The sequence below is a fragment of the Quercus suber genome, unplaced genomic scaffold, assembly GCF_002906115.3.
Source record: "Quercus suber isolate HL8 unplaced genomic scaffold, Cork oak 2.0 scaffold_787, whole genome shotgun sequence".
Classification (NCBI taxonomy): Eukaryota; Viridiplantae; Streptophyta; class Magnoliopsida; order Fagales; family Fagaceae; genus Quercus; species Quercus suber.
Window position 1 is genome coordinate 60,975 of NW_027070223.1, and position 22,536 is coordinate 83,510.

General features: G+C 31.6%; 2 protein-coding genes across 2 annotated transcripts; both read right to left on the reverse strand.

Moving 5' to 3' along the window:
- Positions 1-1,640: 1,640 nt before the first annotated feature.
- On the reverse strand, positions 1,641-2,717 carry LOC111987164 (heavy metal-associated isoprenylated plant protein 46). The gene is made up of 3 exons (XM_024018868.2): positions 2,539-2,717; positions 2,351-2,435; positions 1,641-2,261 (listed from the first exon to the last, which is right to left on the reverse strand). The coding sequence occupies exons 1-3, from the start codon at positions 2,542-2,544 to the stop codon at positions 1,954-1,956; spliced, it is 399 nt and encodes a 132-aa protein (XP_023874636.1). The 5' UTR covers positions 2,545-2,717; the 3' UTR covers positions 1,641-1,953.
- Positions 2,718-7,018: 4,301 nt separating this feature from the next.
- Positions 7,019-8,002, reverse strand: LOC111987165 (heavy metal-associated isoprenylated plant protein 46). Its single transcript, XM_024018869.2, has 3 exons — positions 7,811-8,002; positions 7,623-7,707; positions 7,019-7,521 (listed from the first exon to the last, which is right to left on the reverse strand). The coding sequence occupies exons 1-3, from the start codon at positions 7,814-7,816 to the stop codon at positions 7,211-7,213; spliced, it is 402 nt and encodes a 133-aa protein (XP_023874637.1). The 5' UTR covers positions 7,817-8,002; the 3' UTR covers positions 7,019-7,210.
- Between the last annotated feature and the right edge of the window lie 14,534 nt (positions 8,003-22,536).

Here is a 22,536-nt window from a genome sequence, read left to right on the forward strand (position 1 = left end):
CAAAAGCCACTAACTATACACCAAAAAAAATATAGTATTTTGTTGGCATTTAGTATGATTTTACTAACAATTTTGTTAGATGACATGTTTTGCAAGCTATTTTGTTAAGTAGTATCTCAAATCTCAAAGAGTCAAGGTCAAGCAAAGCTAAGGCAGACTGAAGAAAGTTGAATCATGAAGCATGTGTTGTCACTTGTCATATAGAAAAAGATAAAAATGAATCTTATTATTTGGCTGGGGGACCAAGAAAGCTAAAGCAGGAATCAGTACAAACCTCTAGCTACTGATTTGTTGTTGCTTTGGTGAATTTGTTTTGATTGGACATCAAATTTAATGGTAGGACACGTGAATGGGAGGCATGAACTTCTCTTCTTTTCTCATCGTTTGAGAATTTTTTTTTTCCTTTTTGGAACTTGAGTCTCTAAGACTCGAGTTCTGCATAGACTCGAATTCCGCATGGATTTTTCATCCACATCAGCTTTGCCACGTCTAGGTGAGGCCTAATATTTGGAAATTTAAATGGGAGGTAAAATGGAGAAGATAAGGATCGAATTCAGGATTTCATGCTCTAATATCATGTTAAATTACCGATTGTCCTAAAATCTTAAGCTATTAGGATATGGTAAATTTAGGTTGTATTTGGGATTAGAGTTTAAAGTTAGTTTATTTTACTATTTAACTTATTTTTGCTATTATTCATGGGTCCTATTGCATTCTTTGATATTATTTATGGGTCACACTATACTATTTCAACTAACTTTTACATTTATCTACAGTACTTTCAACAGAAAATTTTTAGTTTCAGCTAAATAAGTTGTTCCCAAACGGACCCTTAATCATTTAACCAATACTTCTAACACAATTATCTTTCATTTATAAATCCATATATGGGCTATTAGTATGTTTGTTCAAGCATCCAAAATAGAACGAATCTCACAAAGAATTTGACTGGATTCAATGAAAATGACAATTTCATCAGGGATATTTTATTTATAAGTTATTAGATGATAAAAAATAAGCATTCTGTGGTGTTGGGTCTTTATGATGATGAATCCCTAATATGGCCTAAACATGGCTTAGTTTCGTGTCAATCTTGAGAAATTGGCTTTTATTGAACTTTGTGTGCCTGAGTTAATCAATCTTGTTGACTAGCTTCATGAGCCGAGGTTTAGCTGGTTTTGTGGACTGAATTTTGTCAAATTTACAGCTATAATAATGGATTTTGGGCTTTGTCTATTTTTCGAGATAAGTATGATCAAAATCCAAAATTGCGCAAAAAATGTCCTACCTATAAAGAAGTTTTAAGAGATCTTTAACTTTATTTAGTAAATAACTTGGAATTGAATGACAATTTGGTCTCCTTATCTCAGGGGTTTCTTTTTTTTAAGAGAGTTTTAACATATGACATTTATTCTTGATGATGCTTTTTATCATCAAACGAAGACACTAATTAGTTTTTGGTGTAGGCGGAGATTGAACCCCAAATCTCTTATCTAAACATTAGAGACTTTACCAATTGAGTTAACTGGAAGCCCAGATCTCTTATCCCCTCTTTATTAGATATTTTGAGGTCAACTTGGAGGTTTAATTAGAGGTCTATTTTCCACCAATTGCTCAGTTTAGAGAATTTTCGTTAATGCTATATTGAAGAAATTTTTTTATTTCAACAAAAAACCACATGCCCATTACATGAAAATAATCTCTTATACAGCACTCTTTCTCTATACTTTTATTATCCCTCCATATCGTGCTCTAAGACAATTTTCTCTTTTCCATTGAATGATAACCATAAATAATCAATCCACACTTCCTACACTTTTCTATACTTAAGTGCTCTTACTTTTGATTCTTAAATCAAATTCAATCTAAAGAATCATATATTCGTAGAATCAAGTTACGGCACCTAAGAAACTTTACCCAAGTTTTAGCCATTAAATAATTCTTACACATAGGTCACATAGTAGTGCAAGAGTTCTGGTTGTAACCCGCAACTTCATGTGTATAATATGGCACACCGGGTTGATAATAATATGGTACACCAGCTTGGTAAGTTGGCCAAACTATTGATTGTATTCCAGATTCACTGGGTTTGGTCTCTTGCTTTGGTTTTTCCTTCTCAGTACTGACTGGCGAGACACTCGTTAACTCAGCAAATCCAACTTTCTTCCTCAGCAAAGATGTCAAGTTGACTGAATCAATGCCATCCCCAACAACAACAATCTGACTGCTGTCCTCACCTTGTAGAGACACAGATTCCACGCCTAAAGCACCCAAAAGAAAAACAATTTGATCATTAGTTTTAAATTCCTAATCAATTCAATGATCAGATAAAAGACATAAAAATGAGTACCTTGTAGACCAACTGCAATCTGCATGGCCTTGGACCGAGCATTCTTTTTGCCATTATTTAAGGTGACCCGGATCACTATCTTTTGCTGTAGTAAAGTTCAGAAGTGTCAATTAATGAAATAAAAATGCTTGGGAGTACATAAGCAACAGAACTTGTAAATAATTGTTCAGCATGGTATTCATCATTACCTTCATTTTCCTGGTGAGAGAGTTCAAATTCTTATCAGGGAGCTGCAGGGTGCTTTGTTTAGCTAGCTAATTCTGGGTGTTGTTGCTTAATGTCAGAGAGAAACAAAAAAGAAAAGGATATACTATCCTCGCCAGAGAGTTCAAAATCTTATCTGGTAGCAAAGTGTGTTTAAGGAGCTAGTGTCGTAGCTTAATATATATAGGCTTACACGCGGTCCAGAAAGTATGGTCCACTACTTAACGAAGCTTACACGCGGTTTCTTTATGAAACCCAAATAATTGAATGGTATGCCTAACTTATAGTTGACGAGGTCATATTCAAATAAAAGGACTGCCCTCATTTGTGGACTGAAGTTTGATCAAGGTCAAACAAAATTTTGAAATGAATCCAGTTTAACCATGGACTGAATCCGGTATAAATAATAACATGCATAAGAAGAGCGCCATTTTACACTTTCTACACTTTTTTTTTTTGTTTTTTCCTTTTTACTAAAGAAAAAAAAGTAACTCATGTCATATTGAATAGTAACATTACAAATTTTTTTTCAAGTTAGATTGTGATAGAGCTCTACTATGATAAGTTGTCACATCACATGATAATCCCTTTTTTTTTTTTTTTTTGAATTTTCATTTGTTTGTCTTTTTAGACAAATAATAACATACTTTTATACATTACAATAATTTTATCATATTTATTAATTACTAAAATTGCATTGAACTCTAACACTGTAATAAACATTTGAGGAACTGGTGAATGACTCCTATAACTTTAAGTAGAAAAGTGTTACGTCTATAATGTTTTCACAACGAATTCTATGTGATAAGTTATTATTTGTTTTAATTTGAACTTATTACTGAAATTACTTTTTTTATATATTAATAATAATTAGCTAAAAAAATTTTGTTGTGAAAATATTGTTAGACACAACATTTCTCTTTTAACTTTAAGTATCATTCTTAGTCTAACTAAGAGCAATACTAATAACACAACTACTTTTATTATACATCCATCATAATTAATCTGCCAACCTTATGGAAAATTAAAGCAAAAACACTTTTTCTTTTTTAATGTAAAAGCGATTAGACCTAGAGCAGAAGCACGTGACGATATAAAGAAAATTCGTAGAAACTTCTCTATTATTAAATTTATCTTTGTAATGGAATGACGAGCATCACGACATGACCTAATTATTGGATGTGTTCCTACTTCCTACTTTCCTGCTAAGAAGTTCTTGCTCGTTTGATTCATTTCCTTTTTGAAACCAAACTCTTTTATTTCTAGAACAACTTCTTCTCCTTCTTCTTTTTTCTAAATGAAGTTTTTTTAAATATTTTATTTCAAAGAACTAGAAGAAAATAATAAGTTGTGCCAAATGAGTACAACAGAAAAATAAAAAATAAAAATAGTTTATTTTTTTGCTGCTGATAATAGGAAAACTTCATAAACTGAAAAACAAATATTCTTCTCAAAAAAAGTATACATAATACAACAAGGCCTAAAATAAAAGCATATGATGAATTAGAGCTTTTCGGACATCCAAAAAACCTAGGGTTACTTGCCCATTTTGCAAGAGCTTGGGTTGCTAGCCCTTAAGATCATAAACTCTTCTTAAAGCCAAAGCCCCTGCTTTATGAAAGAGTGACTATGCTTTTACCAACCTCCTTGAGCATTTCAATTCTCGAGTCACTATTGCTAGTGTTACATAGTTGTTCCCAATTTCTTCATCACAATTTAGTTTAAGAAAAATGTTATATTCACAATTTTTTCATAACAAATCTTAAGTGATAAGTTATTATTAGCTGTTATGAGTGGGCAAAAAAATAATTTAAGTTGTAAACTCAAATTAAAACCAATAACAACTTGCCAGCTATAATTTGTTGTGAAAATATTATGGATGTAGCTTTTTCCTTTAGTTTCATCCTCCATCACCATACTCAGACAATTATCATTTAAGTCAAATAAATTTAACAACTACAATCAAAATGAGAAGATAGACCTAAATGAAAATATATACCATGATAACTTATCTTAATCACATATGATGAATATATTTAAATTAAGTTAGTTTATATAATCAAAATATTTTTTTCTCATCTAGTCAATTTGTAAATTATAAACTACCATTTACAAGATATTAATCACAAATAATATTCTCTAAACATTTTAGATCAATTTAAAAAGAGTTTTAATTAGGAATTTTTGTTCAATAATAGTTTAGGTCACATGTAGCTACCATTTAAATGATATTTTTGCTTATTTTTGGTAGATTATTTGCATAATATGAGACAAAAAACTAAAAGCTAACTTATTTCCAAAGCAATGAAAGTTAAATTATTTGAAATAAAGCTAAAACAAAAAGTAATGTGGGACCCATAAATTATAGATAATTTAAGCAAAAAACTAACTTTTAATTATTAGTTGTCAAATGCACAATAACGAACTTAAATGATAAACATAATTTTACATAACTAAACTTATATAAGTCAATACAAGAAAAGTATAAAATGAAAAAATATATCTTATTTTAATAGATGACAGGCACAATAAGGATCTCTTACTTTAGACAATGAAATCTGCAATTGTCCTTAAAAGTGAAGAAAAAAAAATATTTATAGTTTATAATCTTTCCATTAGGATGAAAAGTTGTATGACTAAAAACCCGACGAATGGATAATTAGCACGTAGCCGTTGCCCATTAGTAAGTATGATTTTTTTTTAACTAGAAAAAGTTAACAAAGAAAGTAATCTTTGTTTAGAGGGAGAAAGTTTTTCCTGTGAGAAAGAGATTGCCAAAAAAATCAAAATTGGTTACCTTAGTGGAACCCATAGTTTTATCAACATTATCTCATTTTTCTCTATTCCATTGCTATCTAGAATAAACAGATATAAGCAAATGCTTCAAAATAGAAATGGCTTTATAAGTTTATAAATTTAATTGACAAAAATAAAGCTTTAGAATTTAATTTAAAAGAGGATACAAATCCTATGAGAACTTTTTATACGTAGATTCCCTCCAGTCTTTTTATCGGTCTTGAAAGTGATTCATGGGAGTAAGTTAAAAGTAGAGTTATCAAACACGTACGTGTTATAGACAAAAACTACTTTCTCATGCAATTAAGATTCAAGTAAGTAGCTTCTAAGATGGATCCAAATGGGGAAGTGTATGAAACTTTTTCGACTTTTTTTGTGGAGGTGAGATATTTAGCCTAATTTTAGTCTAGACAAAAATTTAGACTGCCTTTTATCTGTCCAGTAAAACTAGTATTAAAATGCCCTATAAATAGTTTGGTATTGTTTTCTTTTAAAAGGCAAGCACGCGGTTCTCTTTTACGAAAGCCAATGAGTGGATTGTTGTGTTTTTTGGACTGCCCATCAGGGCATGGGCTTTCTTTGGATCTTCCTTTTTAATTGACCAAATTGCAGCTATGTCTAAGAGTTTATTTAGATACTACTTATTTGTTGAAAACTAAAAACTTATCGAAGTAAATATTGTAGCAAAATATTTTTTAAAAGGAAAAATACTGTTCACTGTTCATGCATTTTCGTACTTTGGCTGGTTCATGAACAGTGCCAAGGGACCAGCCAAAAAAAGGCACACGCAGCTTCGACACAGACGCAGTGCTAGGCAAATGCACACTAAATACGAGGATTATAGTCATCCAATGTAAGATTTATCTAATTTTCAAACCTCGCCTACATAAACTAACAAAAATTAACCGATTTTTTTATTTGATATACAATGAACAATTATCATAAAGCAAACACCATTAATTTAAATTTTATTTTAGCATCATAATTCATACTAGGATGAACTTTCTATTCTCATGAAGAAAAGTTAAAGGTTGAAAGTAACCCTTTAACCTTTATAGCCCAGGCAAATGACCATTGAGATTACCTAGAAAGAGCTAGATCTCACCTTTTGAGACTTTAAATTATACTATTTAAGTATTCTATAATAGAATAATTGCACTAAAATAAATAGTGAGGAACGATTCCCTCAAGGGTCCCTTATGTAAATATCGGTAGTGGTGGGTATGTTAACGTTTCAAATTAATCAAAAAATATTTTCTTTAAAATACAATTAGCTTTCATTTATAAATCCATACATGGGCTAGTAGTATGTTGGTTCAAGCATCCAAAATAGAACAAATCTCACAAATAATATGGCCGAATTCAATGAAAACGAAAATTTCGTCAAATGACGAAAAATAAGCACTCTATGGTGTTGGATCCCTTATGATGATAAATCCCTAATATGGCCATAACTTGGCCTAGTTTTGTGTCAATCTTGAGAAATTGGATTGTATTTGACTTTGTGGGCCTGAGTTGACCAATCTTGTTGACAGGCCTCATGAACTCGATGGGTTATATCGATGGGTTTTTGGCTAAACTTCATGAACTTGAGTTTAGCCGATTTTGTGGACTGAATTTTGTCAATTTTGTGGCTAAAATAATGGATTTTGGGCTTTCATATCATGCTTTGAGACAAAATTTTCTCTTTTCCATTGAATGAGAACCATAAATAATCAATCCACACATTTCTATACTTAAGTACTCTTATTTTTGATTCTTAAATCAAATTCAATCTCACAAACCATACATAAAATCTAAGTTATGGCACCTAAGAAACTCTACCTAAGTTTTAGCCATCAAATAATTCTTGCACATAGGTCACATAATATTGCAAGAGTTCTGGTTGCTGTAACCCGCGACTTCATATGCATAATATGGTGCACCGGGTTGATAATAATATGATACACCGGGTTGATAAGTTGGCCAAACCATTGATTGTATTCCAGATTCACTAAGTTTGGTCTCTTGCTTTGCTTTTTCCCCCTCAGTACTGACTGGCGAGACACTCGTTAACTCAGCAAATCCAACTTTCTTCCTCAGCAAAGATGTCAAGATGACTGAATCAATGTTGTCCCCGACAACAACAATCTGACTGCTGTCCTCACCTTGTAGAGACACAGATTCCACACCTTAAGAACCCAAAAGAAAATCAATCTAATCATTAGTTTTAAATTCCTAGTCAATTTTAAGTTTTTAACAATGATCAGATAAATGACATAAAAATGAGTACCTTGTAGACCAACTGCAATCTGCATGGCTTTGGACCGAGCATTCTTTTTGCCATTATTTAAGGTGACCCTGATCACTACCTTTTGCTGCAATAAAGTTTAGAACTGTCAATTATTGACATAAAAATGCTTGGAAGTACATAAGCAACAGAACTTGTAAATAATTGTTCGGGATGGTATTCATTATTACCTTCATTTTCTTGGTGAGAGAGTTCAAATTCTTATCAGGGAGCTGCAGGGTGCTTTGTTTCGCTAGCTAAGCCCGGGAGTTGTTGCTTAATGTCAGAAAGAAATAAAAAGAAAGGGATATATTATCTTCGCCAGAGAGTTCAAAATCTTATCTGGGAGCGAAGTGTGTTTAGTTAGCTAATTATTCTGGGTGTCGTAGCTTAATATATATAGGCGTAACCGCGTAAGATTAAGTTCACAGTTACGCTAATTGTTTGTCCTGTCCAGAAAGTATGGTCTCCTACTTTATGAAACTTGCACGCGGTTTGCTTGACTTATAGTTGACGAGGTCAAATTCAAATATAAGGACTGTCATCATCTGTGGACTCTGAAGTTTGATCAAGATCAAACAAAATTTTGAAATGAATCCAGTTTAACCATGGAATGAATCCAGTATAAATTAAATAACATTAATAAGAGGAGCTATAATTTACATTTTCTACAGCTTTTTTTTTTTTTTTATCCTTTTAATTTTTTACCAAAAAAGAAAGTAACTCATGTCATATTGAATAGTAACATTACAATTTTTTTGAGCTTTTTATTTTATTTTTTCAAGTTAGATTGTTATTTTTTATCTTCCCTAGCCAATCGTTCAGCACCACCTCAATCAACTTCACTAGACTCAACCTCAACCTCCGATACCCAACACTCATAAGCTTCAATCTCACCTAAGTTTTCTGTGTTTAGCGGGTTTTGATCTTTGTGGGTTACTGGGTTTCAATTTGTGGGTGTAGATATTTGGATGTATGATTGCGGGTGTTGATCTGTTTTTTTTTTATTTGAGGGTGTCGATCTGTGGTTGTGGGTGTCACTCTGTGACTTACTGACTGTGGACGTCGATCTACCGATGCACCGCATCGAACCGAGTCCAAGAACCGCACCGCTAGAGGCTAGAAAACCGACCTCCAACGGTGATGAGCAGAGCTGACGAAGGGAGAGCCGACTCACGGTGAGAAAAAAATCAGACCCTGTCCCTGCGAACCAAATCTCTCTTCTCTTTTCTTAATCTTTAAATCATAATTCATTTGAATTTTGATTTTTAATTCTGTTTTTTTTTATTTAGTTAAAATTAAGAAATTAATTTTTTAAATTTATAATGCTGATGTGTCAGTGCTAAAGTAAATTTTTATTATTATTTTATTGATCCTGTCAGTTTTCCCGTTAATTGGTGACGGAATGAGATTCAAGGACTAAAATGAAAGGCGTTAATTGGTTTAGGGACTAAAAGTAGTAAAAATAAAATATAGGAACTAAAATGGAAAGATGTCAAAATATAAGGACTAAAAGTGCATTTATGCTTATAAGTTATTACTAGTTCTAATTTGAACACACCACTGAAATTACTTTTTTTTATCTACTAGTAACAATAAGCTAAAAAAGATTTACTGTGAAAATATTTATGGACATAACATTTCTCTTTTAAGTATCATTTTTAGAGTATGTTTGGATATCGTTTATTTTGTTGAAAACTAAAAACTGAAAACACCATAGCAAAATAATTTTTAAATATGTGAATAGTGCCGTGCGACCCATTTTTAATGAAAGTTTTGTTGAAAAAAGAAGTTTGTGAGTCCATTAAACAGTGCACGGGACCTACTAAAAAAGTTATCACAACCACAAAAACGTGCTTCTAAAAATAAAAAAATAAAAAGTAAATAAAAAAAGAAAAGGCAAGCGCAAACGCTGACCTTTTCATCGGTGCTACTAACCCAACTAGTACATCCCTCATAATTAATCTGCCAACCTTATGAAAAATTAAGTCAAATGTTACAACTTAAGATTTATGACAAATTAATGACCGTAGTAAAGCAAAAGCTTTTTTCATTTTTTCCTTTTTTTCTTTTTTTTATTTTTATTTTTTTGAGTGGACGTAATAGCGATTAGCACAAAAAAGAGAAAGCATTGGGTGATGTAGAATAGGAAAACTAGTAGAAACTTCTCTATTATCAAATTAATCTTTGGATTGGAACAACGTGCATCACAACATGACCCAATTATTGGACATGTCCCTACTTACTCGTTTGATCGATATCCTCTTTGAAACCATACTTTTTAGGGCCCGTTTGGTAGAATAATTTAAGTAATGTTGTTTATATTTTTTTGAAATACATATAAGTGAAAAAGTGTGTAGCATGTAATATTGTTTAAAAACTGAAAACATGTATTTAATTTCTAAAACAACTTCTTCTTTTTTAGAAACTCTTCTTCTTTTTTTCTAAATGAAGGTTTTTTAAATAGTTTATTTCAAAAAACAGAAAAAAAAAAATAAATAAGTTGTATCAAATGAGTACCATAGAAAAAAATATATTATTTTATTTTTATGTTGCTAATAATAGGAAAATTTCATAAAATAAAAAACAAATATTCTTCTCAAAAAAAAAAAAATACATAATACAAGGCTTGAAATAAAAGCACATGATAAATTAGAGCTATTCGGACATCCAAAAAACCTAGGGTTACTTGCCCATTTTGCAAGAGCTTGGGTTGCTAGCCTGCAAGATCATAAACTCTTCTTAAAGCCAAAGCCCTTGCTTTATGAAAGAGGGACTATGCTTTTACCAACCCTCCTTGAGCATTTCAATTCTAGAGTCGCTATTAATGCTTGTGTTACATATATAGTTGCTCCCAATTTCTGCATCACAATATAGTTTTAGAGAAGTATTATGTTCACCACTTTTTCATAACAAATCTTTAGTGGCATGTTATTATTAACTATTATAGGTGGACAAAAAAGTAATTTAAGTTTTAGATTCAAATTAAAACCAATAACAACTTATCACCTATGATTTGTCTTGAAAATATTGTGGATGTAACACTTTCCTTTAGTTTCATCCTCCAAAACAAGACTAAGACAATTACCATTTAAGTCAAATAATTTTAAAAATTGCAATCGAAATGAGAAGATAGACCTAAATGAAAATATATACCATGATAACTTATGTTAATCACATATGATGAAAATATTTAAATCAAGTTAGTTTATGTAGGGCCAGCTATATAAGGTGGTATTGGTAAGTTTACAGGGAATGGGCCTGCGGCCTAATGGCCCAATTCGAGGACAGCAATCCGTCCGAGGATGATTTAATAAAAGCATGATACAACTAATATAAGAAGAAGAGCTGAGGATTGCACATGAGAATCCAAAATGTGTCCGAGGATAAGATTCACCTCGGAACGATAGTCCAAGGTGGATGTAACTATCTGATTACCCTAGATAGTCCATAAGGTTGAATTATAATTGAGAAACGGATATGGGATAGTAGAGGCAACAAATATCTTCTGACGTTGCTACCTCCACATTAAATGCTTCCTAGCTAACTCTCTGGTTGCATTAATGTGGAGGTGATGCCTGAACAGCGATCAAGCAGCCTTATAATGGCTGGTTTAGAATTCTAGAGAGGGGGGGATGGGACAGAAAGGAGTTCCCAGGATATCACCTACACGTGTACGGCAAAAACACGGGGAGGAGCGTAGTATATAACATAAAGAGGAACAACATTGTGAAGGGAGACAGAAAGAAAAAGAAACCGAAGAAAGAGAGGTTTTTCCTATCTTTTAGAGCTAGTTCTTGAACCCACTCTCTAAAAATTTATTGTTTGGGCTTGTTGGACCGTTTTTCTTTTCCATTTTAGGAGGCTTTTCCAAATTGAGTCCCTACAGTATATATAATCAAAAAAAAAAAAAAAATCTCATTTAGTCAATTTGTGAATTATAAACTACTAGTTAAATGATATTGATCACAAGTAATATTCTCTAAACATTTTAGATCAATCTAAAAAGAGTTTAAATTAGGATTTTTTTTTTTTTTTTTTTTTTGTTCAATAATAGTTTAGATCACAAGTAACTACCATTTAAATGATTTTTTATTTTTTTTTTTTTTTTTTTTTGAGTGGACGTAACAGCGATTAGCACTAAAAAAGCAAAAGCATTGGATGATGTCGAATAGGAAAACTAGTAGAAACTTCTCTATTATCAAATTTATCTTTGGATTGGAATGACGTGCATCACGACATGACCCAATTATTGGACGTTTTCCTAAGTACTCGTTTGACTGATATCCTTTTTGAAACCATACTTTTTAATTTCTAAAACAACTTCATCTTCTTTTGGTATAGCATAAAAGTATGGTGTGCGGAAAATGAGTCAACTGAAAATGTAAACCACGACCACAATCGACATAAGGGACCCCTTGAAGGAAAAGTTTCTTTTTCTTTATTTTAGTGGAATCTTTCCATGATAGAATATGCTTTACTACACTTTAAAGGCCCTAAAGGTAAATACCATCTCTTTCTAGGTAATCTCAATTGTCATTTACCTGAGGTATAAATGTTAAAAGGGTTTCAACTTTCAACTTATTAATACCTGAGGTATAAATGACTTCCAATTGTCATTTGTCCTGTCCAGAAAGTATGGTCTCCTACTTTATGAAACTTGCACGCGGTTTGCTTGACTTATAGTTGACGAGGTCAAATTCAAATATAAGGACTGTCATCATCTGTGGACTCTGAAGTTTGATCAAGATCAAACAAAATTTTGAAATGAATCCAGTTTAACCATGGAATGAATCCAGTATAAATTAAATAACATTAATAAGAGGAGCTATAATTTACATTTTCTACAGCTTTTTTTTTTTTTTATCCTTTTAATTTTTTACCAAAAAAGAAAGTAACTCATGTCATATTGAATAGTAACATTACAATTTTTTTGAGCTTTTTATTTTATTTTTTCAAGTTAGATTGTTATTTTTTATCTTCCCTAGCCAATCGTTCAGCACCACCTCAATCAACTTCACTAGACTCAACCTCAACCTCCGATACCCAACACTCATAAGCTTCAATCTCACCTAAGTTTTATGTGTTTAGCGGGTTTTGATCTTTGTGGGTTACTGGGTTTCAATTTGTGGGTGTAGATATTTGGATGTATGATTGCGGGTGTTGATCTGCTTTTTTTTTATTTGAGGGTGTCGATCTGTGGTTGTCGGTGTCACTCTGTGACTTACTGACTGTGGACGTCGATCTACCGATGCACCGCATCAAACCGAGTCCAAGAACCGCACCGCTAGAGGCTAGAAAACCGACCTCCAACGGTGATGAGCAGAGCTGACGAAGGGAGAGCCGACTCACGGTGAGAAAAAAATCAAACCCTGTCCCTGCGAACCAAATCTCTCTTCTCTTTTCTTAATCTTTAAATCATAATTCATTTGAATTTTGATTTTTAATTCTTTTTTTTTTTTATTTAGTTAAAATTAATAAATTAATTTTTTAAATTTATAATGCTGATGTGTCAGTGCTACAGTAAATTTTTATTATTATTTTATTGATCCCGTCAGTTTTCCCGTTAATTGGTGACAGAATGAGATTCAAGGACTAAAATGAAAGGCGTTAATTGGTTTAGGGACTAAAAGCAGTAAAAATAAAATATAGGAACTAAAATGGAAAAATGTCAAAATATAAGGACTAAAAGTGCATTTATGCTTATAAGTTATTACTGGTTCTAATTTGAACACACCACTGAAATTACTTTTTTTTATCTACTAGTAACAATAAGCTATAAAAGATTTACTGTGAAAATATTTATGGACATAACATTTCTCTTTTAAGTATCATTTTTAGAGTATGTTTGGATATCACTTATTTTGTTGAAAACTAAAAACTGAAAACACCATAGCAAAATAATTTTTAAATGTGTGAATAGTGCCGTGCGACCCATTTTTAATAAAAGTTTTGTTGAAAAAAGAAGTTTGCGAATCCATTGAACAGTGCACGGGACCTACTAAAAAAGTTATCACAACCACAAAAACGTGCTTCTAAAAATAAAAAAATAAAAAGTAAATAAAAAAAGAAAAGGCAAGCGCAAACGCTGACCTTTTCATCGGTGCTACTAACCCAACTGGTACATCCCTCATAATTAATCTGCCAACCTTATGAAAAATTAAGTCAAATGTTACAACTTAAGATTTATGACAAATGACCGTAGTAAAGCAAAAGCTTTTTTCTTTTTTTCCTTTTTTTCTTTTTTTATTTTTATTTTTTTGAGTGGACGTAATAGCGATTAGCACAAAAAAGAGAAAGCATTGGGTGATGTAGAATAGGAAAACTAGTAGAAACTTCTCTATTATCAAATTAATCTTTGGATTGGAACAACGTGCATCACAACATGACCCAATTATTGGACATGTCCCTACTTACTCGTTTGATCGATATCCTCTTTGAAATCATACTTTTTAGGGCCCGTTTGGTAGAATAATTTAAGTAATGTTGTTTATATTTTTTTGAAATACATGTAGGTGAAAAAGTGTGTAGCATGTAATAGTGTTTAAAAATTGAAAACATGTATTTAATTTCTAAAACAACTTCTTCTTCTTTTTTTTCTTTTTTAGAAACTCTTCTTCTTTTTTTCTAAATGAAGGTTTTTTAAATAGTTTATTTCAAAAAACAGAAAAAAATAAATAAATAAGTTGTATCAAATGAGTACCATAGAAAAAATATATTATTTTATTTTTATGTTGCTAATAATAGGAAAATTTCATAAAATAAAAAACAAATATTCTTCTCAAAAAAAAATATATATATATAATACAAGGCTTGAAATAAAAGCACATGATAAATTAGAGCTATTCGGACATCCAAAAAACCTAGGGTTACTTGCCCATTTTGCAAGAGCTTGGGTTGCTAGCCTGCAAGATCATAAACTCTTCTTAAAGCCAAAGCCCTTGCTTTATGAAAGAGGGACTATGCTTTTACCAACCCTCCTTGAGCATTTCAATTCTAGAGTCGCTATTAATGCTTGTGTTACATATATAGTTGCTCCCAATTTCTGCATCACAATATAGTTTTAGAGAAATATTATGTTCACCACTTTTTCATAACAAATCTTTAGTGGCATGTTATTATTAACTATTATAGGTGGACAAAAAAGTAATTTAAGTTTTAGATTCAAATTAAAACCAATAACAACTTATCACCTATGATTTGTTTTGAAAATATTGTGGATGTAGCACTTTCCTTTATTTTCATCCTCCAAAACAAGACTAAGACAATTACCATTTAAGTCAAATAATTTTAAAAATTGCAATCGAAATGAGAAGATAGACCTAAATGAAAATATATACCATGATAACTTATGTTAATCACATATGATGAAAATATTTAAATCAAGTTAGTTTATGTGGGGCCAGCTATATAAGGTGGTATTGGTAAGTTTACAGGGAATGGGCCTGCGTCCCAATGGCCCAATCCGAGGACAGCAATCCGTCCGAGGATGATTTAATAAAAGCATGATACAACTAATATAAGAAGAAGAGCTGAGGATTGCACATGAGAATCCAAAATGTATCCGAGGATAAGATTCACCTCGGAACGATAGTCCAAGGTGGATGTAACTATCTGATTACCCTAGATAGTCCATAAGGTTGAATTATAATTGAGAAACGGATATGGGATAGTAGAGGCAACAAATATCTTCTGACGTTGCTACCTCCACATTAAATGCTTCCCAGCTAACTCTCTGGCTGCATTAATGTGGAGGTAATGCTTGAACAGCGATCAAGCAGCCTTATAATGGCTGGTTTAGGATTCTAGAGAGGGGGGGATGGGACAGAAAGGAGTTCCCAGGATATCACCTACACGTGTACGGCAAAAACAAGGGGAGGAGCGTAGTATATAACATAAAGAGGAACAACATTGTGAAGGGAGACAGAAAGAAAAAGAAACCGAAGAAAGAGAGGCTTTTCCTATCTTTTAGAGCTAGTTCTTGAACCCACTCTCTAAAACTTTATTGTTTGGGCTTGTTGGACCGTTTTTCTTTTCCATTTTAGGAGGCTTTTCCAAATTGAGTCCCTACAGTTTATATAATCAAAAAAAAAAAAAAAATCTCATTTAGTCAATTGTGAATTATAAACTACTAGTTAAATGATATTGATCACAAGTAATATTCTCTAAACATTTTAGATCAATCTAAAAAGAGTTTAAATTAGGATTTCTTTTTTTTTCTTTTTTTTTTGTTCAATAATAGTTTAGATCACAAGTAACTACCATTTAAATGATTTTTTGCTTATTTTTGATAGGTTATTTGCATAATATGAGACAAAAAACTAAAAGTTAACTTATTTCCAAAAGAATGAAAGTTAAATTATTTGTAATAAAGCTAAAACAAAAAGGTAATATGGGACCTATAAATTATAGATAATTTAAGCAAAAAACTAGCTTTTAATTAGTTGCCTAATGCACAATAATCAACTTAAATGATAAACATATTTTTACATAACAAAACTTATATATGTCAATATAGGAAAAGTATAAAATGAAAGAAAAATATCTTATTTTAATATATGACAAGAACAATAAGGATCTCTTACTCTAGACAATTGTAAAGTTGTGATTTACAACTATGTTTTATGTTGGTTTTATTCCATGACAAAAAAGTGTTGTAATTACTTTAATTTTATTCCTTGTATTTTGTGGGATTTATTGTATTGGGTTTAGTATTAAGATGGTAAAGAATCAAGCATGTATTGAATGAACAAGTGGATTTCGTAAGTGTCTCACTAGAAGCTAACCCACGAAAGAGCCACGCGAAAAGCACATATTGGAAGCTAAAGAGTCGTGCTAGGCTGTCAATTTCACGCATGTCTTGCTAGTAAGGCCTTCTCACGAAATACTCGCGAAACATTCTGCTTTAAAGATTTTTTAAGTGTGACTTTCTTTATATATACCCTCATTACCCATAAAAATATGAGAGGTCATTCAAAGAGAAAGACCCTAGATAAGTTTTCTACAACACATACACCTATCTTTTAGAGAGAAAGCTACTCATCCTTAGTAAGAAATCATTCTAGCCTCTTCTCTTTCCCTCTCTCATTGTCATACCTTGAGAGGAGATTTGTACTCAAACACAACCCACACATTTTGAGAATGTAAAGAGAGTTTTAGAGCTTGGAAAACTTTAGGGATTTGCCAAAAGAAGCAGGTGAGCTTGGTGGATGCAATTAGGTGTATTGCGGGATCCGGAAAGCTAGAGAAGACATGACTCCAAGAAGTCCGTTGGTAGCAGGAGCTTGGAGGGTTGAAGTACATTGGGTAGACTAGGCTTGGAGGGTCTTTTATTATTCGTGTACTCCAACTTTATTCTCTAGTGGATCGATTTACTGCTTAGAGGTGTTTCGCCGAGTTCTTCGGTTTCCTCTTCGATAACACATCTTGGTGTTATCTTGTGATTGCGTCTCTCTTCCTTTACTCTTATGCTTTACTTTTATTGTTTGTTTTTCATGTTTATGCACTAGAGTAGTTATCGGTTTATTACGCTTCCTTTACTCGTGTTCCGCACTTAGATAAGTTAGAGTAAAAGCAATTAAGTCGTAATTTTTATTTAGGGGTCTAAACAAGCTCTTGTGTATTCACACATATTCGAGCTTTCACAACTTTCAACTTTTCTTCATGGGAATAGAAGGATAAATTATGATGCTTAAATAGAATTTCAATATATGATAGTTGCTCTATGATGATTGTTTATTGTCATCAAACAAAAACATGAGTTAAGTTTTTTTTCTAATCCTCATATTTAGACACAGTCGTGACCGCGTCAACTAAAGAGGAATAACCAAAGAAAGCCCATGTCCCTATAGGTAGTCAAAAAAACACCACAAACTATTCATTGGCTTTTCATAAAAGAGAACTGCGGACTTGCCTTCTAAAAGCACAATACCCAACTATTTGTAGGACATTTTTCTACAACTCTTACTAGAAAGATAAAGGTAGTCTAAATTTTTGTCTAGACTAAAAATGGGTTTAGACACCCACCTCCACCAAATAGGTGAAAAAGTTTCATACACTTCACTTTTCTAAGTTGGTGTTTTAGTAATAAAGAAACTTGGATCTTGGAGCCTTTCCTTTAAGAAAAATAAATAATAATAAAAAACGTAAGCCTTTTAGGGATGACAATTTTTGCCCGACCCACGGGTACTCGACCCAACCTGACTCGATAAAACTAGTGTCAGGTTTGGGTTTAAAATAAATAAATAAATAAAAAATAAAATAAAATAAAATAAAATAAAATAAAAAAAAACAAAGCGAGTTCTAGTCAGGTTCGAGTTTTGGTAAAAACCCAACCCGAACCCAGACTTGACCCAACTCGATTATATCCTAATTACTAAAACACCCTTATATATATATATATATATATAGATGGATAGGTAGATAGATGAACTTAATAACTTATTCAATACCTTAACCCTATCTCATTCTCCCATTCTCATCACACAGTCGCCACCCACCCACTCTTAAATTTCCAGTCACTCTCGTGGCCATAGCCACACGGCCATAGTCTTACCGGCCACCACCCTCAACTCCTCAAGCCGTCACTGTCATCGTCCCGCACAACCACACTCACGGCCTCACTGCCTCACCACAGCCCCATTAATCGCTCCCATTCTCCCTTCTACCTGTGCCTTCAATATGTTCTTCTCTATCTTTTTTCTTCTTTTTTTTGCCATTCCTGTTTAGGTTCGTTAGGGTTTGGGACCTTTGGGATCATTAGGGTTTGGGTTCCTTTTTTTTTTTTTTTTTTTTTTTTTTTTTTTTTTTTTTTTGAGAATCTGGTTTGGTTTCCTGTTAAGGTTTGCGTTCGTCGCCATTCCTATTTCTCAATGATATGTTCTTCTCTTCTTCTTCTTCTTCTTCTTTTTTTTTTTTTGGTGATTTCTGTGTTTGTGTTTGTGATTTTGAAAGGGAAAATAAAAAACCTGAAATTTTTGTGTTTGTATTTAGGGTTTTGGTGGCTACTCTGGTTCGATTAAAGAACATGATCCTGGGGTTTTGTTTTTGGGTTTCTGATTTAGGTTGCTAAACATGATCTTGGGGTTGTTGTTTCTGGGTTTCTGATCTAAATTGACGAACATGATCTTGGGGTTTTTTTTTTTTTTTTTTTTGGTTTCTGATCTAGGTTTGTGGAGGTTTAGGGCTTTAGGCAAATATTTTTTTTTTTAATTAGGCCATAAACTGGGCCCTAAAGTGGCATGGGCTAGGCTGGGCCCATAAGGCCCAACGAGGCGGTCTAGGGCCCAAAAAAAAAAACCCATTTATTAAACGGGCGGGTTCAGGTTTTCGGGGCAGACTTGCAGGTCGGGTTTGGGCATAAAGAAACCCGACCCGAACTCGACCCGTTGCCATTCCTAAAACCTTTTACCACAACAAAATAAATAAAAACTATTAAAATTTTGTACTTTTTATTGTTATGAATTTGTACTAAGTGACTACATTTTAGGACTATCACAAACACATAGTCCATTAAAAAAAAAAACAACCCCACTTCTGTTTTTACTTCCATCAAAAATGTTAAGTACAGTTTCTTGGTTTTAAAGGTAATTGTTAAATCCTGAATTTAAGCTCTTTTTAACTATTGATATGGATGTGTAGTAAGTGGCTAAATTTTAGGATTGAAGATAAGTAGATAACTCCCATCAATAAATCAAAATTTTCTCTTAAAAAAATATAATAAACAATTGAGGAAAGATGTGTAAATAAAAGTTTGGATAAATGTAACATTTAAAAATGAAGTATTCTTTTTCTATACTTCACTAAAAACAAAAACAAAAACAAAAACAAAAAAAGTTTAGAAATTCCCACAAATATGAGAGTGAATTCAATACTGATAATATAAAAATATATATATATATATATATAGATGGATTTTAACTCAGTATTGATGAAAAATTATTTCACCTGCAAATGCATAATACTCATCACATTCCTGGAATTTTTTTTTTTTGGGTGATAAAAAAAAGTAGTAATTTCAAATTCTAATGAATGCAAATTATTAACCCTTATCCAACAAAATAGAAGAGCTCCTAATGCGCGTGCTCAAAGACTAGTGTGTGTGTGTGTGTGTATATATATATATGATATTTGGTATAGCATAAAAGTCTGGCATGTGGAAAACACGTCAACTGAAAATATAAACAACGACCACTATCGACATAAAGGACCCCTTGAAGGAAAAGTTTCTTTTTATTTATTTTAGTGCTATCTTTCCAAGATATATATATATATATATATATAGGGTTGTGTTAACAGATACTGTAAGGTAGCCATTAACAATAACTTTTTGCATCATCTTTTTTTTCTTTTTGTAGCTTTTTATCATTTTTTATAATTTTTTAGCAATTTTTTTTAATCCTTTATGATAACCTTTTTAATAATTTTTTTTCCTTTTTATTAATTTTCCCTTAACAAGCACCGCACAGTGCTTGTTAACATTTCCCATGTATATATATATCTATATGATATTTGGTTTAGCATAAAAGTATGGCGTGCGGAAAATGAGTCAATTGAAAATGTAAACCACGTCCACTATCGATACAAGGGAGCCCTTGAAGGAAAAGTTTCTTTTTATTTATTTTAGTGCAATCTTTCCATGATAGAATGCTTTACTACACTTTAAAGGCCCTAAAGGTGAATACCAGCTCTTTCTAGGTAATTTCAATTGTCATTTCCTGAGGTATAAAGGTTAAAAGGGTTTCAACTTTCAACTTTTCTTCATGGGAATAGAAGGTTGATAACTTTTCTTTTTCTTTTTCTTTTTTGATAGGAGATAACTTTTCTTCATGAGAATAGAAGGTTGATCACTAGGATAAATTATGACGCTAAAATAGAATTTTAATTTATGATATTCACTCTATGATGATTGCTTATTATCATCAAACAAAAACATAAGTTAATTTTTTTTTTTTTTTTTTGGTGTAAATAGAGTTCAAAAATTAGATAATCTTTATATAAAACGACAATAATTCTCATATTTAGACACAGTCGTAACCACGTCAACTACAGAGGAAGAGCTGAAGAAAGTCCATGTCCCTATAGGTAGTCCAAAAAACACCACAAACTATTCATTGGCTTTTCAATTTTCATAAAAGAGAACCGCGGACTTGCCTTCTAATGGCACTATACCCAACTATTTGTAGGACATTTTTCTACAACTTTTACTAGACAGATAAAAGATAGTCTAAATTTTTGTCTAGACTAAAAATGGGTTTATGCACCCACCTCCACAAAAAAGGTGAAAAAGTTTCATGCACTTCTCCCATTTGGATCCATCTTGTAAGCTACTTTGTGAATTTTTTTTTTTTTTTTACTAAAGAAGATTAGTTACTTTGTGAATCTTGATTGCATAAAAAAGTAGTTTTGTCTATAACACGTGTTTGATAACTCTGCTTTTAAATTGCTCCCATGAATCACTTTTCAACACCTTGAAAAAAAATAAAGTAGATGTCAAATTTTCATATTATTCTTTATTATAAGCAACCAATAAAAGAAATAAATTTTTTTTTAATAACTGTGAAGTGGCTTTTGTCTAATTTGGTACAACTTTTTTTTTTTTTCCTTTTCAGTTTTTTGAAAAAAACTATTTAAAAAACCTTCATTTAGAAAAGAAAATTGGTGTTTTATTAATAAAAAAGAAAGTATGGTTTCAAAAAGGATATCAATCAAACAAGTAGGAAGTATGGTTTTTAAAGCAGGACTATTCAAAGAACCGGTAAAGGGAGAGGTTTAAAGTATTTAAGGTTGAAATGAGATTCAACCGAGGTCGAACAGCGATGACATCATAATTACTTTAATAATTAATTTAAACCCAAATATAGATATTAAATTTATAAAACTAGCAAAATTGACTAATATATCTATGTGTGTGAGTGTGAGGGAAATTTAATGATTTTCAAGCATATATTTACAAATAAAATAAGAAAGTTAATAAAATAGAATAATAAACCATGGAAACATTAAGAGTTATGATTAATTTTTGAAGCAAAATTGAATATCTTTGTCTACCTTCACACTGCTATTGTTTGTGCGTTCACACTTCTTTTACTCTTTTTTTTTTCTTTTTTTAATATAGCGTTCACACTACAATATATTGTTTGTGCGTTCACACTGCTATTGTTCTTTTATTCTTTTTTTTTTCTTTTCTTATATACTCCCTCCGTCCCATTTTTTTTGTCCTCTATTCCATTTTGAGATGTCCCAAAATATTGTCCTGTTTCTAAAAATAAAAGTCATTAATTTACTAATGTTCCTTTTATACCCCTATTAATTTACTAATTCAATTTTTTAATAAATTTTTTAAAGGGTAGTTTTGGAAACTTATACATTTTTAAAAGGTAGACAAGACAATAAATGATGTTCCCTTAAAAAGTTTGACTTTTCAAACAGGACAAAAAAATTGGGATGGAGGGAGTATTGTTTTTTTATCTGTGCATTCACACTGCTATTGTAATAGATATATTATTTTATTTTATTTTTATTTCTCTATGTCAACGTTCACACTGCTATTGTTTGTGCATTCACACTTCTTTTACTCATTTTTTTTCTTTTTTTATATAGCGTTCATACTGCTATATATTCCTTCTGCGTTCACATTGTTATTGTTCTTTTATTCTTATATTTTTTTCTTTTCTTATATATTGTTTTTTTATCTGTGCGTTCACACCACTATTTTAATAGATATATTATTTTATTGTGATGTTTATATTATTTTATTGTGTTGAAAGCTAAAATAGATCCACTGATGCTAAATGTTTTGTAAAGTAAGTAGGTAAAATAGATAAAATAACTTTTTGTGGTGCCAAATAGCTAAAATAATAGCTCCACCAATGTGGATGCTCTCATAAATATTCATTTAAGTAAGTTATTGTGTACA